A 13272-nucleotide genomic window follows, 5' to 3' on the forward strand; every position below is an offset into this window, starting at 1 on the left:
AGCGCGCAGAACCGGAATCCTTGTTCCTAGCCTTTTGTCAAACTGCATTAGTTCTAAAGCGAACAGCCGCAGACAGCATCTCTTCAACCCTTAGTTTCACCATCACTCCATTTACCATGCCAGCCTCGAAGAGCGGGCTTTCTTGTCCTAGAACTATTGGCCATGAAGATGATGGAGATATCACATGGTGCAAGCACATCTGCCGATTCCCTGACCCGAAGGTTTTTGGTCCTGAGTATGGCGCCTGGCGGACTGCCATCAAGAGGAGAATGGAGCAGGTAGGAATCCGCGGCTATAGACTGGCGACCGACGACCTGTGGACAGCTATCCAGACATATGGCCTGACTGTCGAGCCCATTGCAAGCAACGGTCGGGCAGCTCTCTGGCAGCAGGACAACGTAAAGGGCCGGCGTTTTACGGAATGTTACGACTTTTTATTGAATGATATTGCAAAAAAGCATTCCAGAACGTTGATGGCAATGGGTATCCCTGTCCCTCCGGCTGTTCCTGCTCCTCCGCCCGTACCGGCTGTTTCCAATGATAGTATGTTCCTACCCTGACTGTCCGCATTATAGTGCTAGTCAACGTGCTGATATCATATACATAGGTTTGGCTGGTCCGCGTGTAATCCGGCTTTGGTTTGATAGACCATCCACTTACCGTACAGACACCCCGCTCGCCCGCGGTCTCGACCGGGTCCAATGGAAGACCCATGAAGCTGTTTTCTGGATGGAGTTGACTGAGCCGACGCTCGAAAACCTCCTCACGAATATTGACCGCTTTTTGTCTCGCCCCATGGGCTACCGTCATCTCTTGGGCGCCACCAGGTACGGCAGCCTTTTGCTTCTCGACTCCCCCGAGGAACCCTTGCCGCTGTCTGAAATCATCGTTCTCGTTGATGACCTGCATGTCCGCATGTGGTGGCGACAGTGTCCGCCAGGCGAACCGATGGACATGCTTTTCCGGAGGCATCGAACCAGTCCCGACGAACCCGGTACTCCACCCCCTCGGGCATATCCATATGGGCCACGCGAAGACAGGAATGGTCCAGCTAGCCCAGATGATAATGAGGAAAATGAGCCGGACGATGAAAATGAGCCGGACCAGGACGAGGACCAGGATGAGGACCAGGACGAGGACCATGCGGATGGCGATGACCATGGCGATGACGATGATGACGATGACGATGACGGTGACGGCGAGGGCCAGCCAGAATCCTCTACCAAGGCTGCAAGACGGCCCACAAAGGACAGAAGCGGGCAGAAGCTGAGTGGGGGAAAAAGCAGGAATACAAGAACGGGGCGTACACGTCGCGCTCATGGGGCAGCGGATTCGGGCCGCGATTCTGTAGAAGATGGCGTCCGCGATTCATCGTCAGACCCAGTACTATTACCGGACGTTATCCATAAAGCTCCTGTCTCTCTTCGTTTCCCGGGCCGAATCTCTCCTGCTGGTAAGCAATCTCCCGTCCCCCTTGAACATACTCATGTCTTGAGGTCAGGCAGACAAATTCAGACGTTTATGGTGGACAAGGCTGATGGAAAGAAAGTACCTGCCTGGAGGTCATTCGGTTCCTCGCGCAAGCGCCATCTTGTGGTTGCTAGAGACGGCGAAGACTCTGATGACCTGGCCGACACTTTCGGGCCGCCGAGGAAGATCGTTCGGACTGCTGAGACCCCGGTGACGGACTCGGATGCGGAATTCGAAGTTGGAAGTCTGCCTGGTGAGCCACCTGGTGAGCCTAGTCCGCCACTTAGCCCGCTTCCGTCTGTTGGCCACCTGAGCCCAAAAGAAGTCGCGATCGAAGACGTGGAGTTGAGATCGTCAGCTGAACACCTCCTCAGGGTTGCCTCTGGACTGCTGGAAGTCGGCCAGGGAAAAGAAACTGGAGTAGCACTAATAGGTACGTTCCGACCGGCTGGGAACTCCCCCCTGTACCCCTTGTTTTTACCTAACGGACAATTCCGTCACGTATTCGGGACACTATTGCTAACTCCTTTGGTGACTGTAGCTCCGGCTTGGGGAGGCCAAGAACCCGGCAGAGCGGACCACCTAGTACGAGTACTACCAGTATGAGCCCGGGTCTGCGGGTGGGTGTGGATGGTAGCTGCTTCTCCTTTGTTTTTGATCGGGAAGATCTTCCCCGGAGTTTTTGTACCCTTTTTTTTTTTTTTTTCATCGCGGACATCTCACCGCGCGTCCTCCTGTACTTTCTCTACTGCCCTCTCGAAGTTGTTTTTGTGTAGTCTCTTTTTCCAAGCATTATTCCGATCTATTCCCCAACCTTCTTCGTCTAGAACTGCCCTCTTTATCTGCCCCCCCGGTGGTCTGTATCTTTGGCTCCCGCTTTTCCTCCCATATTCCTAATACCGGTACCGTGCATTTACCTCCTACTTATACCCTTTTAGATTAGCATACCTTGCCACTTACTGTATTTGCTGTAGTACGCTTGGCGGACTGCCCTGATTAGATTTACTCCGTGCATATCAATATAACTTTATACCCAGTATGCGCATTGTCCGCAAGACAGTCAGACCATAGTTTCCCTTTAGCAACGGTGACATAGTTACTCTTAAAATTCAAAATACATGAAAGAATCATGTACTTAAACCGAGTGACAAGCTGTGAACATACTGGCCTCTTCAAGAACGTTCATGAGCGCGGACCCCCGCGGTCTATAAAATAAAAAAGCCAGACACCCCCTAGATTTGCAGAGCCTTTGCCGTCTGCTAATCTACATTTCCCGACACAATCAAGAGTCTTAGTCTGCGGTTTGATGTGGCCTGCCCCAACTTTGGTGTTTATGCTACATAGGGGTAGGGTCTTGGCGTGCCCCTGAGGGCTCACTTGCGGCTCCTTGCGGCTTGAAACCTTATCTGAAGCTTATCGGCTTCGTTTTGCGCTTATCACGTGACCTTTCAAGATTCAAGATATCGATATTCAAGCTCGTATGGGTACAATCATGTGAACCCCACTAAAACTGTCCCCACGCGGCCCACACAAGCTCTCACTTCCCCCTATCCATCCCCTCTCCAAACTTCTTTCCCGAATCAGAATCACCTCCTTCATCGATCTGCCCGCCCATTCTAAGACCCAAAAAGCTCTGTACAACCTCTTATTCGTCTACGGTATCACTAGTATATCCTCAGCTCAATTCAGTACTATCATCTGCATTTCCCTAGCTAACCTTCTGGCAGCCATTTATCATCCGCGGAACTCCTTTTATCTCCCTTTATCGTCTGCCAGGCCCACTCCATTTCCATTTTCATTTCTAGGATAAACAATTCTCCGGTCATCCCCCAGGCTACCGGCATCTGTTTGCCGACATCTTTCATTCGCTTAAAGGCCGTTTAAGAAAAACAAAAAAACACTTTCGGACCCATCAACCACCCCCCACCCCGACCGCCATTACAATGGAAATCTCGAAGGTTGGACTCACATACCCGAAATCACAGGGTCATGAAAACGATAGTGATATTTCCTGGTGTAAGTACGTCTGCGGCTTCCCCAACCCGAGTACTTTTAGTCAAGAGTATAGAGCTTGGCGGAATGCCATGAAACGTAAGATGGAGCAAGACAGGATCCCAGGCTGGAAGCAGAGTACAGCCGCCCAATGGGCGGTCATTCAGGCACATGCTCTCACCATCTCGCCCGTTTCACGGAGAGCGGCACTCTGGCAGGCGGTCTCAGCCCGGGGCGAACGTTTTACCGAATGCCTCGATTTATTGCTAAAGGACGTAGCAAAAAAACATCAACGTACCTTGTCAGAATTGTTGTGGGTACAACCTGTTGCCGCTGTTGCAGCCCCCCTTGCAGTCGGAAATGATCGTAAATTGCCTCAAACAGTCCGCATCGAATATGTACAGTACAATATATACGAACATGGCTCCTGCAGGTCTCGCCGGTCCGCGCTCTGTCCGTGTTTGGGTAGATGAACCATCCGTAGTCCGCCCGGGCAGCCCACTCCCGATCGGATTGGACAAGATCCAGTGGCAAACCCATGAATATGTTTACTGGATGGAGCTGACCGAACCCACCCATCAGAACCTGCTTGCAAACCTGGACAGAGTCTTGGCACGGGGAGTCGGATATCGTCTGCTCGTTGGTACGACCCGACAGGGTACACGTTTGCTGCTTGATGATCCTGAGGAGCCGCTGCCGCTGGCTGAAATGATCACAATCGCAAATAGCAGGCATGTCCGCATCTGGTGGGCAATGAATTCGCCGAAAGAACCAATGGATCTGCTTTTCTGTGTCCATCGCGCTGATGGAGAAGCTGGGACTCCTCCCCCCGGTAACATTGTGTTTGCCCCTCGCAATAATAGGGGCACCCCTTCCGACGAGTCCGCTGATAGTGATGACGATGGGAGCTCAGATGGCCACCAGCCCGAGTCATCTGCGAGGGCCGCAAAGCGAGTCACTAGGCCGACTACGAAGACCAAGAACACCTCGAGAAACACTGGGCAAACATTGCGCAGAGGTACGGTGGACGTCGACGAACCGGAGCTAGACTCAAATGTTTCGGCTGATCGCGGCCGCAATTTGGCCACCAGGGTGATGCCGGCTTTGAATCCCGGTTTCGCACCATCTCCCGGCAAGCAGGTCCCCGCACCGTCTACTGACTTGGGTACTCGTGTCTTGAGGTCTGGCGGACAAATAGGAAGGGGGACTGACCGAAAGAAAGCATCCCGGCTACGTACCCAGACGGCAGTCAATAGCAGTCCCAAATGTAACCTAGCAGCCATTACTGACGCCGATGAACCAAACAGTCCGGCTGACGCTGCAGAACCTCCGAGGAATGTCGCCCGCAGGGTGACAGCAATCAACACTAGTATTGAGAGTGAACTGGACAGAGTTCATGGGGAGGTTAATCCGAGTCGGCGACCTACCACCAGGCCTATTACGCCAAACAGTCCTCCGTTGGCTTCCAATCCAAGCCACAACCTAGCCTCTGATGCCTCTGAGCAGGTACAGGTGAGAGCATCAGCTGAGCATCTTTTAATGCTAGCCTCAGGCACCCAGCAGCCTGCCGACACATCAGCAACCCAAGTTAGTACCCCCAGCAGAAGCCATTCCCCACCTGATCCAAGCACCAGCGATGTGCTTGTGAGTATGTCAGCAGCAGAGGCCGGACGAGAATTAAGCCCGGCCGCCAACTCCCCAGCCAGCTCGAGTAGATACCCTACACCTGAAAAGCTGCGATTACAACTACCAGGTTTTTCATCTGCTACGTCGGCGGCAAGTTCTACTGCTGTGTCAGCAGAGACGGACGTTGGGAGTCCGCTCCGGTTCGTTTCTGACCTGAGGGCGTATGTCCGTTTCAAAGAATTTACAGGAACTAGGCCACTACGGAACCTCGGAATTTCCCTTTTGGTGTTTGTGAGGTTCGCTTTTAGAGTTCTACGGGTTGTTCTCGCTCATTCCTGACCATTTCTGTTTTAGATTAGACCCAGCGGCTGGGCCGGTTTGCCCTGACCCAGTGTGGTTAATTCAGACCCGCCACGGATGCTATCGAGACAAGGGCAGGAGCTTGGACATTTTCTTTGGGTGTTTTCGTTTGGTGGTTTTTTCGTTTGGTGGTCTTGTCTTTTCTGACTTTCCAGGTTCACTCTTGCAATTTTTTACACATCGTTCTTGTTCTTTTGCGGCTCTTGTTCGTTCGGGATACCTTTGCTCTTCTAGTTTTAGACTTGTTGCTCTTTGGTTTTGTGCGGATCATTCTTCTTTTCTAGCTGTTTTTCGTTCGCAGCAGTGGTTCGCAGTTGCCCCCTTCATTGCTTTTCCTATCCCAGATTTTCACCTTATACCCCATCTGTTGGGTCTTAGCGGCAGCTTGTACCTTCTGAGATTAGCGTCCCAGGCTTTGAGCCCTAGCCTTACCCGCATTTGTTTTGGTCCGCCCCCCCCCCTGGCGGACCTACTCGAACTAGATTAGTCCGCGCATTCTAATAAACCTCTTCATCTACTTTATAAACCCTGGATACCCAACGCTCGTATTATCATTCAGCGAAATAATTACGCGGTAGAGTTGAAGCCGGACGTCTCTACAGGATGCAAATTCCTATTCCAGGTATCCAGCTACAATTCGGCCGCGCTGGTGTGTGCTAACGCCATTGAGTATGGAAGCGAGTGACAAGCTGTGAACATGCTGTCCCTTTTAATAGAGTTCATGAGCGCGGACCCCCGCGGTCTATAAAATAATAAAGCCAGGCACCCCCTAGACTCGCAGAGCCTTTGTCGTCTGCTAATCTACATTTCCCGACACAATCCACATTTCATTCCAGTATCCTACACTATATTGGATTTACTTTTATCTCATGATGCCGCAACCACAATCACAACCCATTGCTGACACACAACGCGCAGCCAAGCAGCACAGGCAGAAACCGGGGGAAGTCCGCGATGGCGGTGTCCGGAAATCCAGATCTAAGGAGATGCTGGCTGGGAGCATGCGTTACAGACTTAGAAAATCTCGAGCAGGCCGGAGGCAAGTATCATCTCAATCCCAGATACCACGGTCTCAGAATTACAGAGATGGATGGCAGGATAGGAGTGGAGCGGACGAGAGTGTAGACTCACAGGACGGGGAATACGAGAATGGTATGCATAGTGAGGAGACTGCGGAGGAATTGATTGAATCCGGAGAGGACGACGAGTTAGGGGATTATGGGGCACAGAGAGTGGAGCCAATCGGGAACGAGTTTGATGAATCATACTCGACCTTGAGCTTCGCAGTCACTCCCACCCAGAGGCCAGGTACCAGGGTCGGGTTGCCCGGACGGAAAACACCTGCCCCCCGGGTGAGCCGGACTAGTTATATAGAAATGCTCGAACCCAGCTCGCCGACCGAATCTGTAGTCGCTCCAACGCCGATACAAAGGGAGCCAGGAACAGCACAATCGGAACATGCAGGTCCGCAGCTGATAGCAAGCAGAAGAAATATGGCAGTAGGTATTGAGCTGACGATTCAGACCAAGGCACGAGACCTAATGTGGGACTGGACGCTTTTTGTGGATCCATTCCCGGATCCAGTCATCTTGACTGAGCGGGCCCATCAGTGTTGGAGCGATGCCCGCCGTGAGTTAGGCTTGCCGGACTTTGTGGACGCCACCACCTCCAGTGAAGACCAGGTAAGTTCCCGAGAAGTACCCCAGGCGGATTTGGTCAGGGACTAAATAGGCGATCTACCCCACGATAATGGAATAGATACGGGCCAAGCACAGTTCTAGCAGATCTCACTATCTGCTCACCACGAAGAGGGCGTTGATAAGTATCTACAAACTCGTGGCGGACGATCCGACAGCCTGCGCAGAAAGGGCGGAATACCTGCTTGAGAGAGACCGCTTTAATTGTGCCCATGCTAGCTATGGGGTAAGAACCTTTTTTCTTTTTTTTTGTTTCGAACTATTTTTCCCGATCATTCGGGACCGGAGAAATTCTAAAAGGCTGCCAGGATTTTTCTCTTAGATTCCTCGCACCGGAAATTCCAAAGGTGATATACGCACAATTCTATAACGGCAGGGCAAGGAGAGGCTGGCAGGATGATGGGTTCCTAGGAAAGATCAACGGTCGATTCTTGTGCCTGACCACAGCTATGATATGTCATGCTCTACGCTGCTGGCAGACCGGGGTCTTCACTGACAATATTAACTTCACCCGTGCGAGTTCCAGAGGTAAGCCACGTCTGTCCACGTACGAAAGAGGTCCACTGGGGATTATGGTAGGTGGGCTAACGACTCAATATATGGTAGGGCTGTTAGAACGGCAGCTTCATACCTGGGCAAATACACCTGGAAACTTCCAGAATATGATCCTGGGGCGGATCCGGGGGGTATTGGAGGCGAAAATAGTGCGGGATCGGGGAGCTCGTGTGGAGAGAACAGAGGGATATTCGGACAGTCTAGATGCATTGAGGCGGGAATTTGGAATTGATCAGGAGTCGGTGGAGTTCCAGCCAATTCTAAATGGGGCTGGCAATCAAGGAAGGGATAGGGTCCGCGGATCCCAGGCTGAGAACGCACAACCGGGTGCTGAAGACCAGAGTTCGGCTGTAGATTCTGATGACCAGTCGGGTCTTGAAGAGAGTGAGGATGAGGAAGATAGGGGCAGGGCTGATCTTGTAGTTACTAGAAGATAAGGCTCTGTTTGGCGGGAACGGAACTGGTCCGTTCCCCCATACAAACGACCGTTTCCTTCCGTTTCAAAACGGTTGGAGTAAATCCAGTGTTTGGTAATGTAGAAAAACAAGAACCGTTCCGTTCCAAAGTGGATCTTGGCAACCAGGTTTGCAACAGTAGCTGGTCCCCCACTTAGGCTAGTTTTGTATTAAAAAATTTTTGTAATGTATAAAGACATCTTAATTAAAAATAATAACCAGATTATTCCCTATACATCATATTTTCCACTGGCACCTCCGAAAACAACTCATACACCTCCAAGATGGCATCTCACCCCAATATGAGCACAATTCATACAGCCATAATTCAAAGACGGATTCATATCGCAATTACCTCTGCTCTCTATTCTCATCTATTCCTCTCTAAAGAACCTGTTCATACATCTATTCGAACTGGAATGATTTATACTGCTGAAATCCTGCAAGCACATCCTCATCGTGCTCTAGAGGTTATTCGTATGCCAATTACAACATTGTTAGACCTTTGAGACTGGGTAATTGAGAGGGGATTACTGGTGTCTACACGTCAAGTAGCTGTGGAAGAACAACTTGTATTGTTTTTATGGATTATTGGACATGGAGCTACAAATAGGGAAGCTCAGGAACACTTTCAGCATAGTGGAGAAACAATTTCATGGTTAGTATTAATTGCACTATAATATTTATATATGAAATGTTTATTATTCTAATTATTTTACAGCTATTTTCATCAAGTTCTAAAGGCTCTCCTGCCTCTGTATGAAGCATTTGTACATCTTCCACCAAACAATATTCCTGCAAAAATACGGAAAAATTGGGGAAAGATGTCCAATTTTAAGGATGTTCATGGAGCAATCGATGGGACACACATTTTGGCCCATGTCCCACGAAACCAGCAGGGTCCCTATTGTAACCGGAAAGGTACCCTCTCGCAAAATGTTCTTGCTGGATGCAGCTTGGATATGTACTTTTTCTATGTATGTTCTGGCTGGGAGGGTTCAGCCAATGATGCTCGAGTATTAGAGAATGCTGTGATTCATGGATTTCCAAGACATGAAAATACAGTTTATCTTGCAGATGCAGGATATGGTCTTCGTCCTGGGTTTTTAACACCATACAGTACCGTATGATATTATCTGCGGGAGCAAGCACAAGCTCATTTACGTCCACGAACTAAGGAAGAGCTTTTCAACCTACGTCATGCTCAGTTACGAAATGTTATTGAACGTATCTTTGGAGTTTTACGGAAGAGGTTTCAAATTCTCAATACAGCTCCAGAGTTTGACCTTACCACACAAGCTCAACATATATTGGTAGTTTGTGCATTACATAACTTTATTCGACACCGGGCAAATGGAGAGGAGGATCAATTTTACCAGGATGCTGATTCATCCTTGGAAAACATCAATCACTCTGAGGAATCAAATCCCAGTTATGAGGAGGAGGATGAAGGAAATGTTAGAGATGCACAAGATATGGGAGAGATGAAACAAGATCGAGACAAACGTGCAACACAAATGTGGCTTGATTATGTACAATACCAAAACCAGTCACAGTAGACTAACTGCTGTAGAATTCCTAGGCCTTGTAACGTACTATTTGACCTCTTAACCAAAGCTCCTGATCTTCACCTTCCTCTAATGCTAAAAACACTTCTGCCTTAACTGGGTTCTCAAAAAGCTCATATCCAGTAACAATATCTTGTGTTGACCACCCTGGTCTTCCTTTATACTTTTGTTGAAGCTTTGATACAGCTTGCTGAACAACTGATTGGGATGCTGCAATAGTAATTGGTGTAGTGGCAATCCCTTCAACAGCAGTGATTAGCCGTTCAGAAACCCTCCTTGGAGGTTGTCGAATATGTCCCAGTGGTGCTAGCCTTCTCCGCTTATGTTGATGAGGACTTGTATCGGGGCTGGTCTGCTCTGGATCAGCCTGAGTTGCTAGATCTGTCCTAAGGGGCGAAGGAATCGTGATTTGTTGTAATTTTGTATGGCCAGGATAGATTGCATGACCACCTGTTGCTTGAACTCCCTCCATGATTTCCGCCAACTCAATTGCATTTGCAAGTGGTTTGTCACGAAACTCTCATATTCCAAGCTGTTTTTTTATTTCTTCCTCCCATACTTCATCTGGTGCAGTAACCGCACCAGTCTTAAGATCAACCCCAAAACCACTCAAATCTTTCAACCTGGTCCACATCTTCCATTTTTTCTTCAAGGTCTCCAATTTGCCTTGACATCTCTCACCTGTTACAGGAGCCCCAGGTCCAGCAATCAGAAGAACTGTCTCAGCAATCTCATCCCAAACTTCCATCTTTAGCCCATTATCAGATCGTTTTCCAGTCCTAATAGCTTGAACTAGTTCTCGCAACAACACAGATGTCATTTCAGGAGACCATTCAACTGGACGCCGGCGAGGCTTGCGGGTTTTCTGCTTGCTTCCCGTAAAGGAGGAAGGTACTTCACAGGGGTCTAGAACACGAATTTCGGATAAATCTTCTGAAAAAAATGTTAGAACTTATCATAGTAACTATAGTGATATTTAACTTACCTTCAATCTCGCAGGAGTGGTTAGAACACTCAGGTTGATGCCCACTTGGTAGTATACATGCAGTATTTTGACTTGCAGTAGTATCTGAGTCTAACTGTATTGATTGAGTCTTATCGCTCAAGGTTTGTGTATTCAAAGGTGAACTACTATTTTAAATTAGTAAACAATTATGATAAGTATGGTGAAAGTGGTAACACACTGGTATTGAGGAGAATGCTCGTCCATCTTGGTATCTGTGAATAAGTTGAAACCTCTTTAGAGAAGGGAGAAGTTTTCACGAATGTTAAGATAAGATAGTTTTTTTTGTACAGAAGACTGAGAGATTTGCACATAATATAGAATTTATTTCATTAGTTTACAAGAAAAAGAAAAAAGCAGATTTATTAGGGTATGGTATTCAAAATTACTCTGCCCTATAGAGTGTTGCCAGGGGTTAAAAGAAATTCTCAATTGAAGGTAAGAGAAACCGTTTCGAAACAGAAGTGCTCCATTTCACCTGTTGCAACCATTTTGAAATGGACCGTTCCCGCCAAACAGAGCCTAAGGTACTCCGGATATCCAGGAAAAAAAAAAAGAAATCACAGTGCGGTTCCCAAGGAACCGTACTGCGATGTCTTTGTAGATTGGGGGATGTAAGAGTGGATGGAATGAAGCCGGTTCTGAGGGGTGGTCGCGGAAAGCAGATGTAATAGTAGTGGAGTAGAATTGCGGATTAGGAAAGAGGTTAGAAGAATTCGTTATCTGGGGAGTTAAGATAATTAGAAATAAAACCAAACTCATGATATGCCGAAGTAAGAGTGGTACAGGGGGTCGCAAGATGCCGGACATCAGACGGCGGGGGGTTCGTCCGGAAGCGTCTAAGGTCATTTAATGACATTGGATACGAAGGTATCGCTGAGGTGGCGGGCTGGAGACGTTAGAGGGGACGGCGGGAAACCAGAATGCATGGGGTGGCTTGGTGACAGAGAGCGCAACAAAGGTAGGGAGTGGGATTAGACCGGAGGAGGACAGGAAAGTACGCGTAAATGTGAGGAGTGTCGGGAGGATACCGGGAGCAAAAGGAGACTATGGGTGGAGTTTGAGGAAAGGCGGACTTGCCCGGCGGACTGGACACGGACAGGAAGATACCCGTGAATGAGAGGGGTGTCGGGAGTATGCCGGGAGCGAATGAAGATTGTGGGCAGATTCCGAGGAAATGCGGACCAATCTGGCGGATTGGGCGGAGAGAGGAAGGCACTCGTAGAAGGTGAATTGTATCTGGGAGACACTGGAATCAAGAAGGGAATCGTTGGGGGGGGTCCGAGGAAAATGCAGATTAGTGGGCCGGCAGTGGATGAAGGAAAGCACTGTGGGACGAAGTGTAGCGGATGAAAATAGTATGTGACAGGCATCGGGAAAGGAAAAAGCCATGTAGGAAGGAGTCCAAATGCAGGGGACGAGGGAGAGTCAAATCTGGATGGGGAGTGGGTGGACTGTTTTCGTCCAAATGCATCCGGTGTGCCGGACGTAATACGTCCGTGCCCGGATGGAGAAGGTACGGGATCGCACACCCAGATTGTCGATTGGCGTTAGGAGCGCCCGGTGCATCCGATGCACCAGGCGCATGGGAGGCAACTAGATTTTTTTGCTGATGGAGCGAGGAGTGAAGAACCTACTTTCCGCAGCGGGCCGTGGCCGAGGAACTGGGGGACCAGAGATTTCAGGTGCTGACTTCACCACTAGAGCTAAAGTGGAGGCTGTGAATTCTCGCTTCTTCTTGCTCTGAAGGTATGCAGAGGTAGCAGCAGTAAAGTAAGAGGGCCTAGCAGGATGGAGGGAATGGGATCTGAATCAGGAATACCGGAGAAACTCAGAGAAGTCAGAATATTTCCCATCCATCTATTGTTAGACATCACCCATCCTTGGTTATTTGGCCCGAGGGTAGCAGAGTGTCTATGGTATTTGCCAATTGTAGTGTTATACAGGGAGATGTCAGGTTCATATTCAGCCAAGTACCTGAAGGGTAGGACCATGGAAGGTGTATGGACTCAAGAGTTGGTAGCTAGCTCTTTAAGCTTTCAGGAAGGTTGAGGGAGTGTGGTAGTAGGGTCCAGCATGGGAGGTCATGATGGTAGGATGGTGGGGCCTGTGATCATACCGAAGAAGTCTCTGATCGAGGCTGGAATAGAGGCCTCAAAATATACAAAAATGTTGGCAGCATTGCTGAGGCCAGCAGGGAGGAGAAGCATGTTTGCAATTTGGGAAGAAAGGTTGTGAACCTATATGGCAAGCTTAGTAACAGTGTTAGAGAAAGAGGACATACCATGGACAAGGGAGCGGACAAGTGGGAGGAAGTAGCATTCACCTGTAGAGTGAATGGTTAGTTCTTCATAGAAGAGTGAGGTGAAGTATTCAGGGGGCCATTCAGGTATTCCACTTGTCGTCAGGATCAGGGAAGCTAAATGAGCCTGGATTGAAATGCTGGAGGCTACGAAAGAGGAACTGGTGGGAGGGGGAGAGGGGAAGAGAGCATACCTTAGTGGGAATCCAGGGTACCAGTGCAAGATGCAGCTGCCACGTCAATA

The 13272-nt window shown here is 49.2% G+C and overlaps 2 protein-coding genes; one reads left to right on the forward strand and one right to left on the reverse strand.

Moving 5' to 3' along the window:
* Positions 1-414: 414 nt before the first annotated feature.
* Positions 415-1656, reverse strand: GSTUM_00002622001 (uncharacterized protein; the record flags this gene model as incomplete). XM_002836382.2 has 1 exon in its annotated part: positions 415-1656. The coding sequence occupies exon 1, from the start codon at positions 1318-1320 to the stop codon at positions 415-417; it is 906 nt and encodes a 301-aa protein (XP_002836428.1). The 5' UTR covers positions 1321-1656.
* Positions 1657-4170: 2514 nt separating this feature from the next.
* Positions 4171-5935, forward strand: GSTUM_00002623001 (uncharacterized protein; the record flags this gene model as incomplete). Its single annotated transcript, XM_002836383.1, has 2 exons — positions 4171-5384; positions 5443-5935. The coding sequence occupies 2 exons, from the start codon at positions 4171-4173 to the stop codon at positions 5933-5935; spliced, it is 1707 nt and encodes a 568-aa protein (XP_002836429.1).
* Positions 5936-13272: the final 7337 nt, after the last annotated feature.

This window comes from Tuber melanosporum, assembly GCF_000151645.1.
Source record: "Tuber melanosporum whole genome shotgun sequence assembly, scaffold_141, strain Mel28".
NCBI classification, from domain to species: Eukaryota; Fungi; Ascomycota; class Pezizomycetes; order Pezizales; family Tuberaceae; genus Tuber; species Tuber melanosporum.